A 20,939-nucleotide genomic window follows, 5' to 3' on the forward strand; every position below is an offset into this window, starting at 1 on the left:
GAGGCAAAGGCCACCCCACATTTTAGTTTGTCGTGGCTGCCTCCCCATTTCTCACAATGACAAACTTAGCATGCTACATTCTATGTAACACCCACATCCACTGTAAGCAGAGGGTGTTGTACTGGCTTCAATCCATTCTCCATTACATGTGTCAGGAGACAGTATGCTCCAGTGGAGCCCAGTGTCCTGACCTGGACACTAACTTACTGTGTGGTATTGGAGCAGGTACTTAGCCTCTGTGTGCCTCAGTTTCCTCACCTGTAAAATGGAGGTAATGATATTCCTCCCTTTTGCAAAGTGCTTTGAGATAGCTGGAACATAATTGCTAAGGAGGGCCCAGTTAGTAGAGCACTGCTCTAGGGCAGAGGTTCTCAAACTGTGGTCCGTGGACCACGAGTGGTCCACGAGCTCCATTCAGGTGGTCCGCAGATAGTTCTCTCTAAGGTGCACACCTGGGCGACCACACACAATAGAATGAAGGGCCACCCACCTAATTAGTGGAGCCATGCAGGCGTGGCTCCACTAATTAGGTGCCTGGACCCTGGAGAAGACGCACATGTAAGGTGAGGGGGTGGCCTTGGGGGGAATGGGGGGTAGGTGGGAGAGGGCAGTGGGGTGAGAAGAGGGAGTGGGAGGAATTTGGGACGTGCAGAGCTATGGCGGCCAAAGAAAGAGGCGACTTTCCCCAGCTCCAGGGCTGTGACTGCCGGGGAGAGACCCCCCTCCTTCCCAGGCTCAGCTCTATGGCTGCTCTGGTGGGGGAGAGACCCCTCTCCTTCCCAGCCCCAGCTCGGGGGCTGCCACGGAGGGGGAGAGAGGGCACATCCATTGCATTAGAAAGATCAGACTACTGATATTAAAATATGAGTTATGTGCTTTTATTTGTAGAACAAAAAAATGTTAATTATTAAGGTTTTTTATATATAGCGCTTTTATCCAAAGCACTTTACAATAGTTAGCTAACGGTACAAACAACATTTGGAAAGGTCATTAAGTGGTCGGCTGAGACCCTCAGCAATTTTCAAGTGGTCCACAGAAAAAAAAAGTTTGAGAACCACTGCACTAGGGCTCAGGAGTCCTGGGTTCTATTTCCTGCTTGGCTGACCTTGGGCAAGTCTCTGTGCCTCAGTTTCCCCATCTGTAATATAGAGCTGATGATATATTGACCTCCTTTCTAAAGCATTTTGAGATCTATGGCTAGAAAAGTGCCATATAAGAGCTGAGTATTATTTTTCCTACCCTGTGTTATAACCCATTTGTCCATTATAAATGAAAGGTACCATATCAGATTCAAAGCCCTGCTCATTGCTGTCAGCAGAGCCCTCTCTAGTCCAGGTTTCAGAGTAGCAGCCTGTATTAGTCTGTATTCGCAAAAAGAAAAGGAGGACTTGTGGCACCTTAGGAACTTGTCAGAGTCTGGGATCTGCTGGGCAGTTTCTCGTACATGTGATCTTATCGGGGTGCTTGAAAGATGTCAATTCCTACATTTTCATTCCTCTCATTGTTCTTCCCTGATCTCTGCTCCGCCTCCCCACAGCCTCGCTGGACTGTGCATACACCACATTAGCACCCTCTGTTGGAAAGCAGAGACAAGGCCGATCACTTGTGAAGCTATAATAAGACAGTGCCCGTCAATTGTCAAGGAGGACCGGGAGCTATGAAACTTCTTAGCTCCCAGCGATGTGACCGGCATAGCCATATCAGCCCAGCACTGGCCGGAACTCTTGGGACGCTGGTCTCGGAGCCGGAATCCAGGGAGAAAGCCTAGCGAACATGGGCTTTGCGGTTGGCCTACGTGCCCAAGAAAAGCTGGCACCTCCTGGTGAGGTGACGGTGGGAGAATCCTAGAGCCAGCACCCTTTCCAGGTGAGGGGTGAAAAGAAATGTCCCACTCCCAAAGGATATGTCCCCTTTAACCCCCCCACCTCTGCTATCTTCTGTTGGCAGAGTGAGCATGCCCCTGCAGGGCACCCCTCCCTGCCACCCCAGAGGGGGAGCCACTACCAAGCCGGCAGGAGCTGCCCGTGCCAGAGCCCGGATCTGGGCACGTGCGCTGCAAAGCTGCAGGCCAGGGCTGGCCCAGGCAGAAGAGTCTCATGGCATCGCCCCCAAGCAGCCAGCCCCCCTGCGTGGGCTGGGCTGTGCCTGCCTCTGCCCGCACCCTGCCTTTTCCGCCACTCGCCGCCTTGGAGTGGGAGGGGAGGCTGCTATTGATTGCGGGCGCTCCGCCTGGCTCCGCCAGTCCTGCCGGCAGCCTCGGGCGCTCTCCGGGCTCCCAGCTGGCCACGCCCAGTGCTCCGGGGCCCCGCCCACCGCTCTCCGCCCCCGCTGGAGCTGGCGCGCCCGCTCGCGGTGTGTCCGGGGGGCCAGCCCCAGAGGAGGCTCGCTTCGCCACAGTGCTACGTTCCGTCGCCGGCTCATCCCCGCCCCGCAGTAGCTGGGGCCGGAGCGCGAGTGGCGGAGGAGGAGCAGTGGGGGGGCCGCTTATCCCGACCCCCCCCCCTTTGTCTGGGTTTAAGGGAGGAGATGCCTCCCCCTTCCCCCCGGAGCCTCAAGCCCACCTTCCCACCTGCAGGCGCCGCGCTGGGGGTGCGGACAGCAGCTCGCCCTTAGAGCCCAGCGGGCTGCCCGGACCCCAGCGCCCCCCACCCTGGACCCGGCTCTCGGCCCGGGAGGGGGGCTCGGCTCGAGACGGAGCCCGCAGCCTGCGCGTGCTGCTGCCTTTCGGCGAGGAGAGGGGAGCTGCCTCGCTGCAGGTGGATTTGGGGGCCGGGGGAGATGCCATTTCTAACCGAGAGAGACAAGCGGCGAGAATGAGATGCAGGTAAGAGCTGGGGCTGGGGTGGCCCGGGACTGACGGGAAGGCGAGGCTGGGCTGGTCGTGCCCAGGCTCTGGGAAGGGGGAGTTGGTCTATTTCACTTGCCCGGCAGCAAAGAGGCGAGCTGCAAGCCTGGGGTCTGTGCCTTGGATTGCAACCTTCCGCTGGGAAGTTTGTACGTGTGTGCTGGGTTTGGATGGATGGGGTGAGCTGTGTGTGTCAATATGTGGGGGAGGATGGCCATTGAATGGGTGTGAGCCGGGAGCGTGCTGGGTTTTTGGTTGGGTGTGTGTTGCTTTTTTACTCAGGGTGTATGTGTGTTATGGAGGGCTAGGAGTTTGTGTGGTGGGTCTTTGTGTGGAATGTGGGAATGTGCGGGGCTGGATCGTTTAGTGAATGGGTGTGCAATTGTGTGTCTTGGCCCTTTTCATTATAGGGCTGTGTGAGCAGGAGCGCATTTTCACAGGAGGGCTGTGAGTTTTGTGTCAGTGTTCTAGGAAGGGTGTCAACTGGGGTGGGAGAGAGGGGTTCTTTCTTCCAAGGGTGTGAGTTGGGTGTGTTGGTCCTTTATGTGTGTGAGTTGTGTGTATGCATGTTGGGTGGGGTTGGGTTGTGTAGTGTGTGCTGGGTTCTGGGGCTACAAGGGTTTGGGTTCCCAGAGCCCTGCCAGCTGCCTCTGCCCTTGTGCTGGCTACCTGGCAGCAGAAGTGCTCTGGCTTTTTCTGCTGGCTCTGCCCTCATTTTTCCTTCTCTTCTCTTCTCTCCCTCCCCCCCGCCCCTTCCCTTTCATCCCCTCGCCTGTTTCTCCATTGTCCTGCATTGCTGGGCATTTAATTTCCCATATTGTTCCCTTCCCCCTTGTCCCCACTGTCAATCTTTGGGGGTGCAGCACTGGTTGTGCCCAACTCCCCCACCACCACCACCAATGCACCCTCGCTGGCTAAGGAGACTGATGCCAGCAGCCATCCTGAGCCAGGTCCCAAGATACCAGGGTGACAGGCAACCTTATAAAAACCTGGATAGACAGACAAATGGATGGATGGGTCAATGAGGCTCAGCTGCTAGCCGCTGTTTTCATCCTAGTCCAGCTAATAAACTGGTGCTTGGCTGTGCTGTGGGGTGGGGGGAATGAGATGCTGGGTTGCATGGTAATATGGGGAGCCTGTCTGGTCCAGCTAAGCAGATGAGTTAACTGGCCTGGAACAGATTACACATTCAGGTGGGGTGTTGTTGGGACAGCGCTACCAACCAGGGATCAGCAGAGGCTGATACCGGGGAGATTAGCCTGCAATCAGAGACAGGCAGTGCAGTCTGAGGCATGAAGAGTTAATGTCAGGTGGGATTAGCCTTCAGTCCCAGCTACTTCAGCTCTGGGGCAGGGCAGTCAGGGGTGTTCATGGTTAATTTCAGCCTGGATTAGCCCTCAGTCACCGAGAGCTTAATACTGGGGCAGGATTGTTGGGGGACAGAAAGGGTTAATTTCAGGAACTCTAGAACTGAGGGCTAGCTCAGCAGGGTGGAAAGGGTTAATTTCAGGAGGGTTGCCCTTCAATTCGAAAGGCACCAGTGTTGGGGAAGGGGTTGGAATTGTTTTATGTTAGGAAAAATAGCCAGCCCTCAATCATGGTCTGATGATAGTGTCAGGGGAGAGAAAGGGTTAATATTAGAGGGGCTCAGCCCTCCGTTCCGGACAGCCCAGCATCAGGGCAGGGAGGGCTGCTTGCAGGGAATTCAGCCCATCCGGGATGGGGCTTCTCTAACTTAGGGGCGTAGCTGGGATCTGCCATGCATGGACAGGGGGTCCAGACTCTGGTGATACCAAGGGGAAAAGAAAGTAACCCCAAGGGAGGAGCCCAGCCTGGCTGCCCCCTGAATAGAATTTTCCTTTGTTGTTGCCTTTTTACATTTGTGGTGCTGATCAGATTTTTTCACCTTTCCGTCTCAGGGAAGTAAAAATATTCCAGAGCCAAAGGTGTTGGCCACCGCGTGCTCAGGATGCAGGAGCTTGTGGGCTCAGAGAACAAACAGGAGGTTTGCTATTTCGGGGAAGGCAACTCACTCGTGGGTGGGGTGGGTTTGTGCATGGGTGGGGTGAGAGAAACCGCTCAGAGTCCTTTCACGGTACGTGCTTGTTGGATCACAAAGACCTTGTTCTCTTGACTCCCTCTGCATGTGTCTATCTGAGCCAGCCATCTAAGCATTTTTAGCGCCCGCATCACCACAGAAGCTAGACATCCTTCAAAAGTAACATCCCCTTCCTTCCAGAAGCAAATGGCTTTGTATTACAGTTCTGCAGGACGTGTTTGGGCAGCAGCACCGGGGCATGGAGCAGAGTGGGAGCCACCGGCCCTGTGCTATAGTCATGGCAGATGCTACTCTCGCTTTCTGGAATTCATGCACTTGCCCAGAGCCTGACCAAGGAGAGGAGCTCTTGCATTTGATCAGCAAAGTTATGGTGAAACACTGGGTGGGTCAGGAAGCAGCGTGAAATGTAGGAGCTCTGTAGCTCTGCCCAAGATTGGCCTCATCTCCTGTCTCCCCCTTCTCAGTTTTACTCCCCCGTCTCCAGCTGCCTCTTTCCCATTCTTTCTATGCAAACCTCAAAGCCAGCCCTTAGACTGGGATTTCCACAGCTGTTTGTACATCTCCCTGCCGAACACCTTCAGTGAGGATTAACCCTGTCCTCCCCATCCAGCCTGTCGCAGGAGCAGCAGCTCTGAGCTCTTTACAGCTCTGACATCTACATACAGCAGAAACTACAGTGAGGACCACCATCCAAATCACTGCCAATAACTAAGTAACTGGGCAAAGATGGGGGGCTGGAATGATACACCTGTGGACTTCAAGGTCGTGACTCAGGCACCCCCATGCTCCACTCCTTGAACAATGGGATTACAACACCTCCTGAAAGATCCAGGTCCCCCCAACATCTGTTAATTGCATTCCTCAAATATCTGAAACTCCAGTGATCCAAATATATTCAGTGTCGCTATCCACACGCTCCTGGCATTCCGATAATCAAGGCAGGTATCATCTGAGCTCCAGCGATGGGACCAGTGGCCCTTAGGAGCATGTTCTGTTCTCCCTCCCTCCCACCACAGCTCATACCTATCAGTACAATGTTGCTTGAACATCCCATGATGCTTTACTTCTAGGGCTATAGGAACCAGTTTCACCCATCACTTGAGGGCGAAGGGTTTGATGGATTCCTGTCCTTTCCCCCAGGATTCATGGTCTTCCTCCTGCTACCCAGGGAGCCTGTCTCCATTTAGAATGTCACAGGCCTGCATATGTGTACATGTGCAGTGGGATTGTCTTTCTTTTAGGTGGTTTGGGCTGGAGGAAGAAAAGAGCAGGCCTGGTGGGACTGGCATGCCAGAAGGCTTTTCACTCAAGATTAGCACTAACCCTTCCTCCTTTGCCTTCTCACATTCTCCTTTCTGGAATGTATGATGCTGGGAGTTCTCTGGTTGCCTACAACTGTGGGGAACTGATTTCGTTCTGAAGCTTTGAAACTTCTCTCAGCCTTTGCTCTCTTTGACCATGTCTACGCTGCAGGTGCTACAGACTTAGTGTAGATGGTTCCTACAGCAACCGAAAGGTTTTTCTGTCAATATAGGTAATCCACATCCTCAAGCGGCGGGAGTTAGGTCAACGGAAGAACTCTTCTGTCAACCTAACCACTTCTATGTTGGGAGATTTCACACCCCTGAGCATCCCCATTACTTAGGTAGCAAGTATTCTGCATGAAGCTGGTTCCTTTTCTCCTTGCTGTGATTCTAATTAGGCCTAAGCAGCTCTGAATTGAAGGAAAATGTGGAAGCAGAGGTTGGAAGGTCCTTCACTAGTACTGTAGAAGTGTTGGAAGATGTCTGGTTGGAAGCTGGCCTTAGTTTAGTTGTAGGCTTGGAGGACACCTGCCTGAACTGGAGGATATTAGACTTGATGCAGTCAGAGCACACGTAGCTGGAGTTGTTTAGAGGACTTGAGGAGGAGTGAGGTTTTCCAAGCCTCAAGAAGAGGAATTAATTACAGAACCAATCATTAAAAAAAGTCTAATACAGTTACTGTAATTACACTGTAGTTATACTGCAACTATAATGTAATTACTTTGTGGTACCTCTAATTACCAGTGTTTTATATGACTGGAAGGTTAACTGCATGACTGAATTACTTAAAACTCCTTTCGTTTCATACTTAATCCATTTCACTGTCGTACTGCTGAAGTCACACTGTTTGGTACATGTAACTAGTACAAAATCCTATAACTTGAGGTTTAATTCTATAGGTTGATAAATCATTTTATAATTGGGCTATAATTGCAGTGTTATAATACCATAATTACAGACATTGTATTATAAAGTGCAACTGAACTGATGAGGGTTAGATTAGGATTAATACATTTCATCCGGTATTGCCTTGTGTGTATGCCTGTCCCTGCTCTCTTATGGAGCTGCTCATGTATAATGATTCCCACTACTGGCTAGGCTTGTAGGGCTACTGTAATAATCCATATGCTGTGTACATCAGACACAGTTGTTATATCTACACCTGGGGAACTGGGGGTAGAATCCTACTCCTTCAGCACCAGAAACTCAGGTCTCTGCCACACCATCTAAGGACAGCTCCTTTAGGCACCATTCGTTAGGCCCCTTGCAATCTCAGTGGGATTGACACCGTGAACCCTCAGTCTGCCATGGCATGGCTCACGTGCCGCACAGACACCCATGGTGGGTTTGGAAAGCGTGGACGTGGCCAATTTGGATTTGATCCATATGTAGTGACCCTGTGCTGTACTGGTCTGTGTATTATTGCTTTCTACTGCAATACGATCAACCCATTGTCCTCTGACCGTTCTAAGCCCTCCCTCTCTTTAGAGGCCTGGGTTTGCTGTGGCGTAAGTCCCAGTTCCTTTGCTTTCACCACGATGAGTGGCGCTGCCCACTGTTAGAGTGAGACAGCAGTGATCCTGTGCCTGGCTGAACGGGGCGAGTTGCTCTTTTCATTTACCAGGAAGTGGCCTGGGGTTTTTTAATATCATGACTCGCTCTTGACAGTTTTGTGATATATGTGCAGATGGCTCATGTTAGCCACAATTACATAGGTGCCGACTCTGTGGGTGCTCCAGGAAATTAGTGGGTCTTTAGCATGGGCACCCAGATCCCCTTTTCCCCCCCAGCGCCTCCCACCTGTCAGTGGCCTTGCCGATCAACTCCTTCCTTCCCTCCAAGCACCTCCTGCCTGCCACAATCAGCTGTTCTGTGGCATGCAGGAGGTGCTGGGAGGGAGGGGGAGGAGAGAGGGCTGGGAGCAGAACTGAGCGGAAAGAGGTGGGGCAGGGGTGAGGACTTAGGGGAAGGGGTCGAGTGGAGGCAGGGCCTGGGGCAGTGTTGGGGGTTCAGCACACCAGGGGCCCAGAAGAAGCCTGGGTCTGTGCAGTTATATGCTATATGTTGCTTGTGGGGTTGCCAAAACATGTTAGTCTCTAAGGTGCCACAAGTACTCCTTTTCTTTTTGCGAATACAGACTAACACGGCTGTTCCTCTGAAACCCTACAGCTCAGGTTCTCTTCCACTTCTCCTTCATTCTTCCCTCCTTCCATGATCTCATTTGCGCCCACGTTTGCCTCTGCTTGCTGGGAAGGGTTGCCAACTTTCTACTCACGCAAACCCAAACATCCTTGGCCTGCCCCTTTCTCTGAGGTCCCACCCCTACTCGCTCACTCATTTTCACTGGGCTCGCTCGGGTTGGGGTACAGGTTCTGGGGTGGGGCCAGAAATGAGAGGTTCAGGATGCGGGAGGGGTTTCCAGACTGGGGCAGGAGGTTGGGATACAGGGGCAATGGAGGGCTCTGGCTGGGGGTGTGGGCTCTAGTGTGGGACCAGAGATGAGGATTTGGGGTGCAGGAGGGGGCTCTGGGCTGAGGGGTTCAGAGCTGGGGTAGGGGATTGAGGTGCGGGGGGGGAGGATGAGGACTCCAGCTGGGGATGCAGGTTCTGGGGTGGGGCTGGGGATGAGGGGTTTGGGGTGCAGGAGGGTGCTCCAGGCTGGGATTGAGGGGTTGGGAGGCCGTGAGTGGGATCAGGGCTGGGGCAGGAGGTTGGGGCACAGGAGGGGATCAGGGGTGCAGGCTCCAGGCAGCGTTTACCTCAGGCAGCTCCTGGACGCAGCAGCATATACCCCCTCCGGCTCCTACATGGAGGCACAGCCAGGTGGTTTTGTGCGCTGCCCTGTCTACCGGCACCGCCCCCACAGCTCCCATTGGCTGCAGTTCCCGGCCAATGGGATCTGCAAACCTGGCGTTTGATACGGAGATAGCACGCGGAGCCCCCTGGCTGCCCCTATGCCTAGGAGCCAGAGCAGGGACATGCTACTGCTTCCAGGAGCCGCTCAAAGCCACGGCAGGCAGGGATCCTGCCTTAGCCCCACTGCACCAGTGACTGGACTTTTAACAGCACAGTCAGCACCGCTGACCAGAGCCGCCAGGGTCCCTTTGCAACTGGGCATTCTTGTGGAAAACTGGACACCTGGCAACCCTATTGCTGGGACACCATTTGATCCTACAGCGTATGTACACAAAAGGTTTCTGCCACTGCCATCCACCGGGTTCTAGAGTATTAGTAATGAATAAAAACCTTTCCAAGTCACACAGAGTGCACAAGCCACATGCATACGATGAAGTGAGCTGTAGCTCACGAAAGCTTATGCTCTAATAAATTTGTTAGTCTCTAAGATGCCACAAGTACTCCTCTTCTTCAAGCCACATGGATGTGTGGCAGGGCCTTTCTGTGGGTTCAGCACCCTTTTATTGTGTTGTGTTTTCATTCTCCTGCATCTCTGTGTACAGCTCCTATTTAGGAGTGGATGTACCAACCTACCAGGGCAGAAACTGTTCCTGACCCAACCAGAAGCAAGAATCACTGGAAATATGCCAAGAAAGCCTTGTCTCTTGGATTTTCTGGTCTAGTTTTGCAAATTCAGGATTTAGATCATTCAGATGAGCTGCTGATATTCCTGGATCTTATCCTAGCTCCCACACCTTAGAGGAGGAGCCAATATGACAAAGAAGGGAGGTAGGTCATCCAGGGCATAAGATGGTCCAGGTGGAACATGCGTTGCTGGCACATGATTTACTGTAAATCCTGGAAAAAGAAAAGGAGTACTTGTGGCACCTTAGAGACTAACCAATTTATTTGAGCATGAGCTTTCGTGAGCTACAGCTCACTTCATCAGATGTATACCGTGGAAACTGCAGCAGACTTTATATACACACAGAGAATATGAAACAATACCTCCTCCCACCCCACTGTCCTGCTGGTAATAGCTTATCTAAAGTGATCAACAGGTGGGCCATTTCCAGCACAAAGCCAGGTTTTCTCACCCTCCACCCCCCCACACAAATAATTTGTGTGGGGGGGTGGAGGGTGAGAAAACCTGGCTTTGTGCTGGAAATGGCCCACCTGTTGATCACTTTAGATAAGCTATTACCAGCAGGACAGTGGGGTGGGAGGAGGTATTGTTTCATATTCTCTGTGTGTATATAAAGTCTGCTGCAGTTTCCACGGTAAACATCTGATGAAGTGAGCTGTAGCTCACGAAAGCTCATGCTCAAATAAATTGGTTAGTCTCTAAGGTGCCACAAGTACTCCTTTTCTTTTTGCGAATACAGACTAACACGGCTGTTCCTCTGAAACCTGTAAATCCTGGTTTTGCAACAGATCCATGCACAGAGCTCCCATTGTAGTCGATGGGAATTCTGTGTGTGGAACAACTGAAGAATTGGACTCTTGATCTGTGAGTCAGCTCATTGTCTGCTACTCAGGTGTTTAAAATGCTTCCTCTAGATTATCCTGGGCTTGTCTGTAAACAGTGAGGCTGTGGTCTCCCACCCCTAACATAATCATTGCAATTTTCTTCCTCCCTTTCATCCCACCTCGATAACAGCTCTCAGGATGTACCTAGACCTATGGCCCCCAGGCTCATCTATGGGTGAGCATCTAAAGAACTGGCTTCATATTCAATGGTCCTGAGCACCCATAGCTCCCATGGTGTCCCTGCCCTTCAGTGGCAGTTGTGAGTGCCCAGCATGCCTGAAAATCAGGGCATGGATTTAGATGCCTAAATAGGGAATTAGGCACCAAGTTTGGAAATGTTGGCCTCTGGTTTTAGTTAGGGGTCGAAAAGCAAAATATGTAGGCCAGCGTTCTGCTGTTATGATTTGGGGAGCACCCACACAGTGCAAGAAGACAGAAGCCCTCCCCCAAAGAGCTGACCCTCCATATCCCCCCTGCCCATGTGGGCTCTCTGCATCACGGATCACAGCACAGGGAAGAGCTGCCTTGCCTGGGCTGCTATCCCCCCTCCCACACAGGAGCGGAGTGGGGAGTAAGCTGCGTTACCGGTTACTTTTCTGCTGGAGCAAGAGGAAGCAGTGTCCACATTGTGATTCTGCTGCTTTCTGGGACAGCACAGCGCTCCATAGTAGCTGCAGCAGAGAGGGCAAGACGGCTCAAGAGGAGAACGGATGAGCAGGAAGGGGCAGGGTTGGGAAAGGCCTTGCGGGCAGAGACAAGGAGTTGGAGCTCTGGGCCTGACTCTGCTCTCATTAAAGTTACCAGACAGATGGATCAAGGAAGGGCTCAAACGTGGCACCCAGGTTACTGCTGGGTAACGCGAAGGTGATGGGTGCTGTTAGCAATGACAGGGGATGGGGTCTGGGGTTGGGAAGAAAGACTGGGGCTTGAGTTTTGTCCATGTTACGTTTCAGCAGATGGTGAAACCTCTAGGAGATGATGTGCCATAATGTGTGATGTGAGGGTCCATCAGTGCTCCTGGGCATTGCCATTATTGGCCCATTCTTCAGGGATGGGAGAGGTGGAAATCCCATGAGCTGCTGAAGCTGAGTGGGCCCAGCCCTCTTGGAATCCAGTTCAAGTCTCTAGCAGAAGGTGCAAGCAGATGTCTGGGGGTTTCAGCTGAGTAAGTGAACCAAGCAACCCAATCCCTATTACCCTTCCTGGAGGGTTAGCCCTCAATTCTGAAAGCAGGCACTCCCGTGGCAGAGTCCCTGGGTGTACCCTTCATTTTCCATCCTGTTCCACTTCACAGAGGGGCATTGTGGAAGGGGAAGAATGGAGGGGGTGCAGGGAAGCTCAAGAGAGGGCATCCATCCCCATCCCCTACTATTTGCTCACACCCTCATACATACTGTATAAAGCTAGGGGAGGTGTCAGGCAAGAGAGTTGTCGGTAAGAGAGTCTCAACTCATTACCTGCAGGTCTTTGTCCCATGACTCTGGACGAATGGGACGCGCTCAACAGAGGACACCCTACTGCAACATGCAGTTATTCTCAGCTAGACCTGCATCCATTAGAAAATTGTCCCCCTCAACTCCTGGGACTGGCATGGTGCTGGCTTCTCTTGCAGACGGAGAAGGGGTTGTGGGGAGCAGGCCATCAATGTGACACTCTGTGCTATGCCTCCCCCAACCCCAGGAGTTTTCTAGATGCATCTTTCCAGGAGAATTTCTAGGGGCAGGAAGAGAACATGTCTGAATGCCCTTTGGGCTGGCACTCTTTTGGCAACGTGGCCTCCATGGTGAGGCTCAGTATTCAAACATTAAATGCCAGTCTTGAGGTCAATGATGATGGATATTGGTGGGGTGAGGTTTGGGGTTTTTTCCTCCTGGCCCTTTGGCCAGCAGTGTGTCCTTCCAGAATGAGCTGGCACTACTCCGCTCCCATTTTGGTGTCACTGAGGCCACTTTGAGCGTGATGGTTTGTGGGCTTTGGTTTCTGCTGTGACCAAGAGCCAGCCTGACCCTTTGCCCAGAACTCAAACTGATCTCTGAATGCCAGTCATATTTTTTCAAAAGTTCCACATAGTTAATTTTCCCTCCTCATTATTCTTCTCTTATTTCTTAACTACATTCCCTAGTTCTGGAAATGCGTCTGGTGCTGCCAGAATGTGCTGAGATTGCCCTGGCTGGGAAGTACCAGCAATCTCACAAGAGTTTCAGCTCAGTTTTGCTGGCCCATGAAATTCTGAGGAGGATCTTTCTAGGCTGTGATTTTTTCCAAAAGTGCCTAAGTTACTTAAGAGCACAAATCCCATTGATTTTCAGTAAGACTTTTGCTCCTAAGTAGAGCTGGTTGGGAATTTCTGTCAGAATGATTTTCCGAAGGCAAATGCAGTTTGCACAAAATCAAAATTTCCCCAACATGTTTGGTTTTGAATTCAAGAAAACATTAAACTGCATTTCTCTTGTGGTGCAATGCCTTATGGGAGTTATTGTTCAGGCCCCCATTTTCTCCTATGGGCTGGACTCCCTTGAAGACTACACCTCCCATAAGGCAATGCTGGTCCAAGCTGTGTGGTGTGTCATGGAAGTCACATGACTTGGGGTGCCTTATCGGAGCCGTAGTCCAGCCCAGGAGCCTGCCCTACAGGGGAGAATGGGAATGTCTGTCTCATGAGCTACAGCTCCCATAAGGCTGTGGGGAAATGCAGTTTAATATGGCACTGACTTGAAATTAAAAGTTTTGGGACAGTTCAATAAACCCAAACTAAACATTTTGATTTCGGAACCTTTTTGACATTTTTCAATCAAAGTTCTTTTGGAATGGAATTTCTATTCTGTGACATTTCAAAATTTCAACATTTTATCCTAATTTGAGGTGAAAACAAATGTTAAAATGTCAGAATTTCCCACAGGACAGATATTGCAAATTCCCCTCAGCTCTCCTCCAAAGTCATATCATAGAATATCAGGGTTGGAAGGAGGTCATCTAGTCCAACCCCCTGCTCAAAGCAGGACCAATCCCCAATTTTTGATCCCTAAATAGTCCCCTCAAGGATTGAACTCACAACCCTGGGTTTAGCAGGCCAATGCTCAAACCACTGAGCTATCCCTCCCCCATAGGTGCTTCAAAATACCCCATCCCTAAACTTTTAGATATTTACATGAACTGACCCTTTAGACCTTGTGTGGGCTGCCCATTCTGTAGAATCTGATATCCTTGCGTAGAATATTATGTTCCTTCAGGCCTAGTCCCCTTGCAGTTAATGGAAGTACCAGTGGAGCAAGGGGTTACTCATTGTGGATAAGGCAGAAGTGGGCAAACTACGGCCCGCAGGACTGTCCTGCCCAGCCCTTGAGCTCCTGGCCCGGGAGGCTAGCTCCCAGTCCCTCCCCCGCTGTCCCCCGTAGCCTCAGCTCACCATGTCACCAGCACCCTGGGCAGTATGGCTGGCTCCATCCAGGCTGCATGGCTGCAAGCAGCATGGTAAGGGGGTGGGGAGCAGGGGGGTTGGATAAGGGGAAGGGAGTCCTGGGGGCTAGTCAGGGGACAGGGAGCAGGGGGAGGTTGGATAGGGCAGAAGTTTGGGGTGGGTAGTCAGGGGACAGGGAATGGGGGGGTTCGATGGGTGTGGGAGTCCTGGGGGACCTGTTAGGGGGTGGGGGTATGGATAGGGAGCAGGGGGGGTTGGATAGGGAGTGGGGTCACGGGGGGGGGCAGTTAGGGGCGGGCTGTCCCGGGAGGGGGCTGTCAGGGGACAAGGAGTGGGCTGGGAGGCTTGGATGGGTTCAGCGTTCTGAGGGGGGCAGTCAGGGGGCGGATAGGGGGAGGGGGCCAGGCTGTTTGGGGAGGCACAGCCTTCTTACCCAGCCCTCCATACAGTTCATAGAATCATAGAATATGAGGGTTGGAAGGGACCCCAGAAGGTCATCTAGTCCAACCCCCTGCTCAAAGCAGGACCAATTCCCAGTTAAATCATCCCAGCCAGGGCTTTGTCAAGCCTGACCTTAAAAACCTCTAAGGAAGGAGATTCTACCACCTCCCTAGGTAACACATTCCAGTGTTTCACCACCCTCATAGTGAAAAAGTTTTTCCTAATATCCAATCTAAACCTCCCCCCCTGCAACTTGAGACCATTACTCCTCGTTCTGTCATCTGCTACCATTGAGAACAGTCTAGAGCCATCCTCTTTGGAACCCCCTTTCAGGTAGTTGAAAGCAGCTATCAAATCCCCCCTCATTCTTCTCTTCTGCAGACTAAACAATCCCAGCTCCCTCAGCCTCTCCTCATAAGTCACGTGTTCTAGACCCCTAATCATTTTTGTTGCCCTTCGCTGGACTCTCTCCAATTTATCCACATCCTTCTTGTAGTGTGGGGCCCAAAACTGGACACAGTACTACAGATGAGGCCTCACCAATGTCGAATAGAGGGGAACGATCACGTCCCTCGATCTGCTCGCTATACCCCTACTTATACATCCCAAAATGCCATTGGCCTTCTTGGCAACAAGGGCACACTGCTGACTCATATCCAGCTTCTCATCCACTGTCACCCCTAGGTCCTTTTCCGCAGAACTGCTGCCTAGCCATTCGGCCCCTAGTCTGTAGCGGTGCATTGGATTCTTCCGTCCTAAGTGCAGGACCCTGCACTTATCCTTATTGAACCTCATCAGATTTCTTTTGGCCCAATCCTCCAATTTGTCTAGGTCCTTCTGTATCCTATCCCTCCCCTCCAGCGTATCTACCACTCCTGCTAGTTTAGTATCATCTGCAAATTTGCTGAGAGTGCAATCTACACCATCCTCCAGATCATTTATGAAGATATTGAACAAAACCGGCCCCAGGACCAACCCCTGGAGCACTCCACTTGACACCGGCTGCCAACTAGACATGGAGCCATTGATCACTACCCGTTGAGCCCGACAATCTAGCCAGCTTTCTACCCACCTTATAGTGCAAGCCTGATGTGGCTCTCGGGCCAGAAAGTTTGCCCACCCCTGGGATAAGGGAATCAGAATTCAGCGTTTTGCTGATCAGATGCCTGGCTGACCTTTTCTGGGAATGAAGCTCAGGAGAAGGTGGTAGGGAGCCATTAAGTGAGCAGAGCAGAGAAGATGGCAGGTTCATGAGGCTTGTCTCAATGACAGGTTGGGACTGGTTCACAGGGAGAGTCCTGGTTTATATTATTCTGATGCAACCACCTCCTCTTATTCTGTCTTCCTTCCTTCTTTGTCCCCTGTCCCTTCCTGCTCTCTGCTGCTTCCCCCTACCGCCCGTCATGCAGTTCCCACTGATCAGCGCCCCTCTGCTTCATTTTCCCTCTCTCTGAAATGGGGCTAATCGTACCTTCCTGCTGAGGGGAGAGGGTATGCATGTACTGAAGTGCTTCGAGATCTGAAGATGGAGGGTGCTATGGAAGGGCAATTAGTACGTCTTATATTAGCTCTGTCACAGCCCTTCTGCAGGCTTTGGCTTTGGCTTTTACCGGAGTAGTTGGGAAGGCTCTGTCCAACCCCATCCCCCTGGTCCTGATGCATCTAGTCAGTGCCCGGGGATTCCCTGCTTCCATTTTCTACTCTCAGCAGGAGCCCAGGGGAGGCTGGCTGTGTTTTCTAACCCTGTGGGTTTGTAACCACACTTTCTCCAGCCAGAGTAGAGTGCAGGGTCGGAGGGTGGGAAGAGTTCTCTCCTTTATTTTGCAGTCATTGAAGCGAATTGTTAGGACTAATGATGGAACCAGATGAAGTCTTGAGCCCAGGGATCAGATTCCATTCTCCATGTGTAACTGAGATTAGCATCTGGCGCCCTAGGAATTTTAACTCTCTGGTGGGTCCCTCCTGACTTCCACGCGCTGTTCGTGCTGGAGGGGTTCCTGTGAAGCCAATGGCATGGCCAAGAAGGTGGAGCCATTGAACCTATTCAGCAGCAGGGGAAAAGAGGAGCTATGTCCCTCGGTCCTGCCTGGTGCTTTCATAATATGGAACCATTTTATGAATCAGACCAGACAAAAACAAAACAGATGTTCCTCAGGAGGAAGAGCAGGGAAGCAAAAGGCAAGTGAGATGCACACTACAGCAGCTTCCTCTCCTGACTGAGATAGGAGATTCCCCACCTGTGTCTTATTATGAAGCCTTATCAATAGTCCAGATGAGCAAGCTGATGTATTAGTGTGTATCATACTGTCTGTGCCCAGCACTCCATGGTCACTGCAGGACAGGTCTACCCTGTTCTTGCCATAGATAGGCTGTATGAGTATAGGCCATCATGCACAGTGAGTGGACATGTGCTCCATACAGCAGAGACCGCTGTGGGAAGAATGCAACCCAGGGTTGTCTCCTCTACTATGAGACCATAGCACTTCCAAGGAGCAGGAAGAGAGTGTGGGGTGGTATGTGTATGTCACTGATGCCCCATTGGCAACCATGGGACAAAATCCACAGATATGAGATCTATGAGACTTTCAAGTGTCCACCTGAAAACAAACCTACAAATCTCTGGGGATGCCAGGCCCAGGGAGGAGAAATGGGCACAGGGGTGTTGGGGCAGGAAGGCAGTGGTTAGGAGAGAGGTGTAAGGGAAGGGTGCAGCACAGATATGGAGCGGAGAATAGAGAGAAAATGCAGAGAAGTCAAAGGAGGAAGACACAGACCATGGGAGGAGAGGGCAGGTTAGAGGAAGATATAACATGGGGGACAAGACCCTAGGACAGGGAATGTGTATGGAAAGAGCAAGAATGCAGAGACAGGACAAGGGATCCAGGAGAAAGGAGGTGGCAGGTGTGGGGCGGGGGGAAGAACATCCTAAAAACACCAGAGCATAGGAGGACAGGTCCCCATGAGAGACTAGCAGTGATTATAGAAAGAGGTGGGCTCTAAAAATGAACCTTCTCCACTCTCCCTTGCAGGGTTTCTGTAGTTAGAATGTTGTTTCAAAATGGCAATGTTAACCTGTTAAACTGCTTGGTTTATCGGCAGAGGGGAGACTGGAACTGGGGCAAAGGGGGAAGTGTTCTATCAAGGGCCAAAACGGTGCTGCAGCGCACAGCCCTTCGCAGGCCCAACTCCCAGCAACAAGGGCAGAGAGACTGGGCCCTTGCTGTCCTTGCAGAACAGCATGCACGGTATCTGTAGTGTTACCCTCAATCTTCACCTGACCCTGTACTCCTGATGCAAAGCATCAGACTGACCCATACCTAGTGCTCCAGCCTCTGTCTGCACCATGACCAGCATCCTAGTGTCCTAGCCTTCACCTTCTTTTCTCACTAGCATGCTAACCCCTACCCAGGGTCAAGCCAATGGTGCCGTACCCAGTACACCAACCTCTACCTACCAGCCCAGCTAGGAATATAGATGGCCAAACTGGCTCAGAGCTGTGGCCCGTCTAGTCCAGTATCCTGTCTCTGACAGTGGCCAGCACCTGCTGCTTCAGAGGAGGTGCAATTAACATCCCCCGCTATCACCAATAGACAGTTATGGAATAACCTGGCCACAGGCAACATTTCTTCCTGAACCCCCTTTGTAAGAGGCTGGTTTCATGCCCTGATGCATGAGGGTTTATGTTCCTTCCAAAACTCTTAAGTGAACTCTGTTATAACGCTGTATAGTCTTGTTATCCCTATAAATGTCCAATCCTTTTTTTTTTTTTTTTTTAATCTTGCTCTGGTCTCGTCTTTGAATCGGTGGCAGAGTGTTCCACAGGGTAATTGTGCATTGTGTCTAAATGTATTTTCTTTTATCGGTTTTAAAGTCCCACCACAGAGCTTCATTGAATATCCTCTCTTCCTTCTAGTAAGAGAGAGGGGGTGAATGAGTATATTTATTTTGTATATGCTGTCCTGTCTCCTCTTATTTGCCCTCCCTGTAGAGTTAACAGTCCTGCCTTATTAACCGCCATTCATAGGAGAGTTTATCCCTCCCTAAATCAGACTCCTCTCCTGTCTCTGATCCCCTGCTGTAGCCTTTTTGAGATGGGGTGATCCCAGTGGAACACAGTATTCCGGCTGAGGACTTCCCATTGCTTTATATAGTGGAATTATAATACTGGCAGAATTATTTTCTGTCTCATTCCTTATGCATCAGAGCGCCACACTGACTCCTCCCCAACACTCTGACTTCCACCTGGTGCCCTGACCCCAAACAAGCTACACATCCTCACCAAGCCCTCTGACTCGCCCCCCCAGCACTAAGCTGCCCCTACCTGAATAGATGTTAATGTTTAAAAGTCTCCGTCTTAAAGCCTTAGCTCACAGCGGGGGCGGGGGACATGTACCAAAGGTGGGGAATAAAGTGTGTTTACCTGGATCTTGAAAGTTCCAATTCAGCAGCTCCTGCCCCTGATCTGATAAACCTGGGAACCAAAGAGAGTGTTTTTTTTGTTTGTTTGTTTGTTTTTCATCAGGGTGTTGTCAAAATAAAGTAATGCTTGCGAAGCACTTGACCACTACAGTGGTGAGTGCCATAGAAAAACCCATGAGGAAATGAATCATTCTGTCTTCGGGGCAGGGTTTGAATAGCGTTTGAATAGCGTGTGGTAAATAAGGCCTCGGGGGAGGGGGGAGAGGACAAGGCACACCCACTGTGCTAGGTGTTAGGTGCTGTGACACCACAGTCAGGAGTGTGATGGAGACAGAGATACAGATCTATGCAAACAGGATCTCTAGATTTTCAGTACCCCTTGCTTCAGGAAAGGAGAGAGACACTCTGAGACAAGCCTTTCTCTTGGTATTTGGGTGCTTACAGTTAAAACATGATCCAGGAAGTGGTCTGAGTCACCCTCTCGAAGGAAACATGGCCAGTGGAAGAAGATGGAGAATTAAAGGAACCCCTAAAGGTTTGGTTTGAGTCTTGAGCAAAGATTTGGTTCTGTTCTTATTCTGTCTGAATCAAATTGCCCTAATTCGCACGCCATCTCCTTCAGGCACGCCATCTCCTTCAGAGATTGCATGTCTTTTCTTCGACCATAGTACCTTTGATGGTACAATATCTGGGACAGGTTTCTCTGAGTGGGGTGGGGGCTGGGAAGGGCAGGTGGTGCCCACAGGCTAGGGAGGTAGGGATCAGGTCCACAGCCTTGTGCTGGCTTGGTCAACCAGTAACACCACTGAAGACGAGCACTGGGGAGGGAGGCCTTGGTGGTTTGCATCACTGTTGAGCATACAGAGAGGTAGCAGGAGAAATGGTGGCCTGATACCCGCATTTGGGGCCTTGCTGTGTGTGAGGTGATGGTAGATGTGTAAAAGGGGGACATGTATATGTGGGGACGTGGGGTGAGAGTCTGCATGGACATGCCCTGCACTGGACTGGACGTATTTGGGTGCTCTTCAAGAATGCACACTAACAAAAATAACCCATGATCAGCCTCAAACAAGCAAGCCTCCCTGTGGCAATTTATCTCCTCAGTCAAGCACACACAACTTGCCAAGTTGCACATGCATAACAGATGGGCTGAGGACCCTTGTACTGTAGTGGGTTTGTGGCAGGTTAAGAACGCTGGCTAAATGTGTGAGTGCCATTAATGCCAGTTGGGGCAGGGGAAACACAACCCCTCCAAACTCCTGAATATGAGCCAAGAGCTCCCAGTGCCAGAGAGGTGACTGTGAAGCACATGTGCTTCTCAGGGATGCTTTTTCTTTCTCTCCAACTGTCCGCCTTTTCACTCCCATCAATCTCTCTCTCTCTAGCTCTACCATCTTCTCTGCCCCCCTCAATTTCTCCCTTACCCTCATGCTATCTCTGCCACTCTCTCTGCTCCCCATCTGCTAGGCCAGCTTCTCAGCTGGTGTAAATCGACATGGCTCTGTTGAAGTCAATGGAACATCTATGTTGGTTTACATCAGCTGAGGACTGGGTCCTCTCTCATTTTCTCTCCTCACCCAGCCCCCACGGCACTCTCTCTCTGGGTCCTCCCACTCTCCTGGTTATTTCTGTCTCTTCTCCCTCTCCATTTGTCCTGCATTTATCACCTGTCAAGGAGGCTGCGAGGAGCAAGCCTTGCACTTTTGCACGGGCTCCCACAGAGCAGTTGCTTTCCAGCAGCAGAAGGTCCGTATGCTTTTGCAGACAGGTCTGGGGCATTCTATTGATAGAGGGTAAACAGGGCAGAGCAGGGAGCCCCTGGCTAGTTGCTGGCTGCAGGGGAGGAGATAGCGCTAGTGAATAGTGCAGACTGGAGGGACCAGCATCCCTCCTGGAGAGCAGATCTCAGGGGTGAGACGGGAGTTGCTATTAGAGGCTTAGGAGAGGGAAGTAGAGACAATGAAAGCACCTGACCCCCTAGTTATTATCTCCGTTAATCACAGTCACTATTAACCCAACATACTGCTC

The 20,939-nt window shown here is 51.3% G+C and overlaps 1 protein-coding gene across 6 annotated transcripts in view; it reads left to right on the forward strand.

Moving 5' to 3' along the window:
• The window catches only part of LINGO1 (leucine rich repeat and Ig domain containing 1), a 467,775-nt gene that overhangs the window by 414,723 nt on the left and 32,113 nt on the right, over nucleotides 1-20,939 (forward strand). The window contains exon 1 of one of the 6 annotated variants that reach the window (XM_048866887.2): nucleotides 2,240-2,824. The exons of the other annotated variants lie outside the window; for them this stretch is intronic. Coding sequence (XP_048722844.1) covers nucleotides 2,819-2,824 — 6 coding nt within the window. The 5' untranslated portion in view covers nucleotides 2,240-2,818. Of the gene's footprint in view, nucleotides 1-2,239; nucleotides 2,825-20,939 lie in introns of those variants that run through there. 6 annotated transcript variants of the gene reach the window in all.

The sequence above is a fragment of the Caretta caretta genome, chromosome 10 (genome assembly GCF_965140235.1).
Source record: "Caretta caretta isolate rCarCar2 chromosome 10, rCarCar1.hap1, whole genome shotgun sequence".
NCBI lineage: Eukaryota > Metazoa > Chordata > Testudines > Cheloniidae > Caretta > Caretta caretta.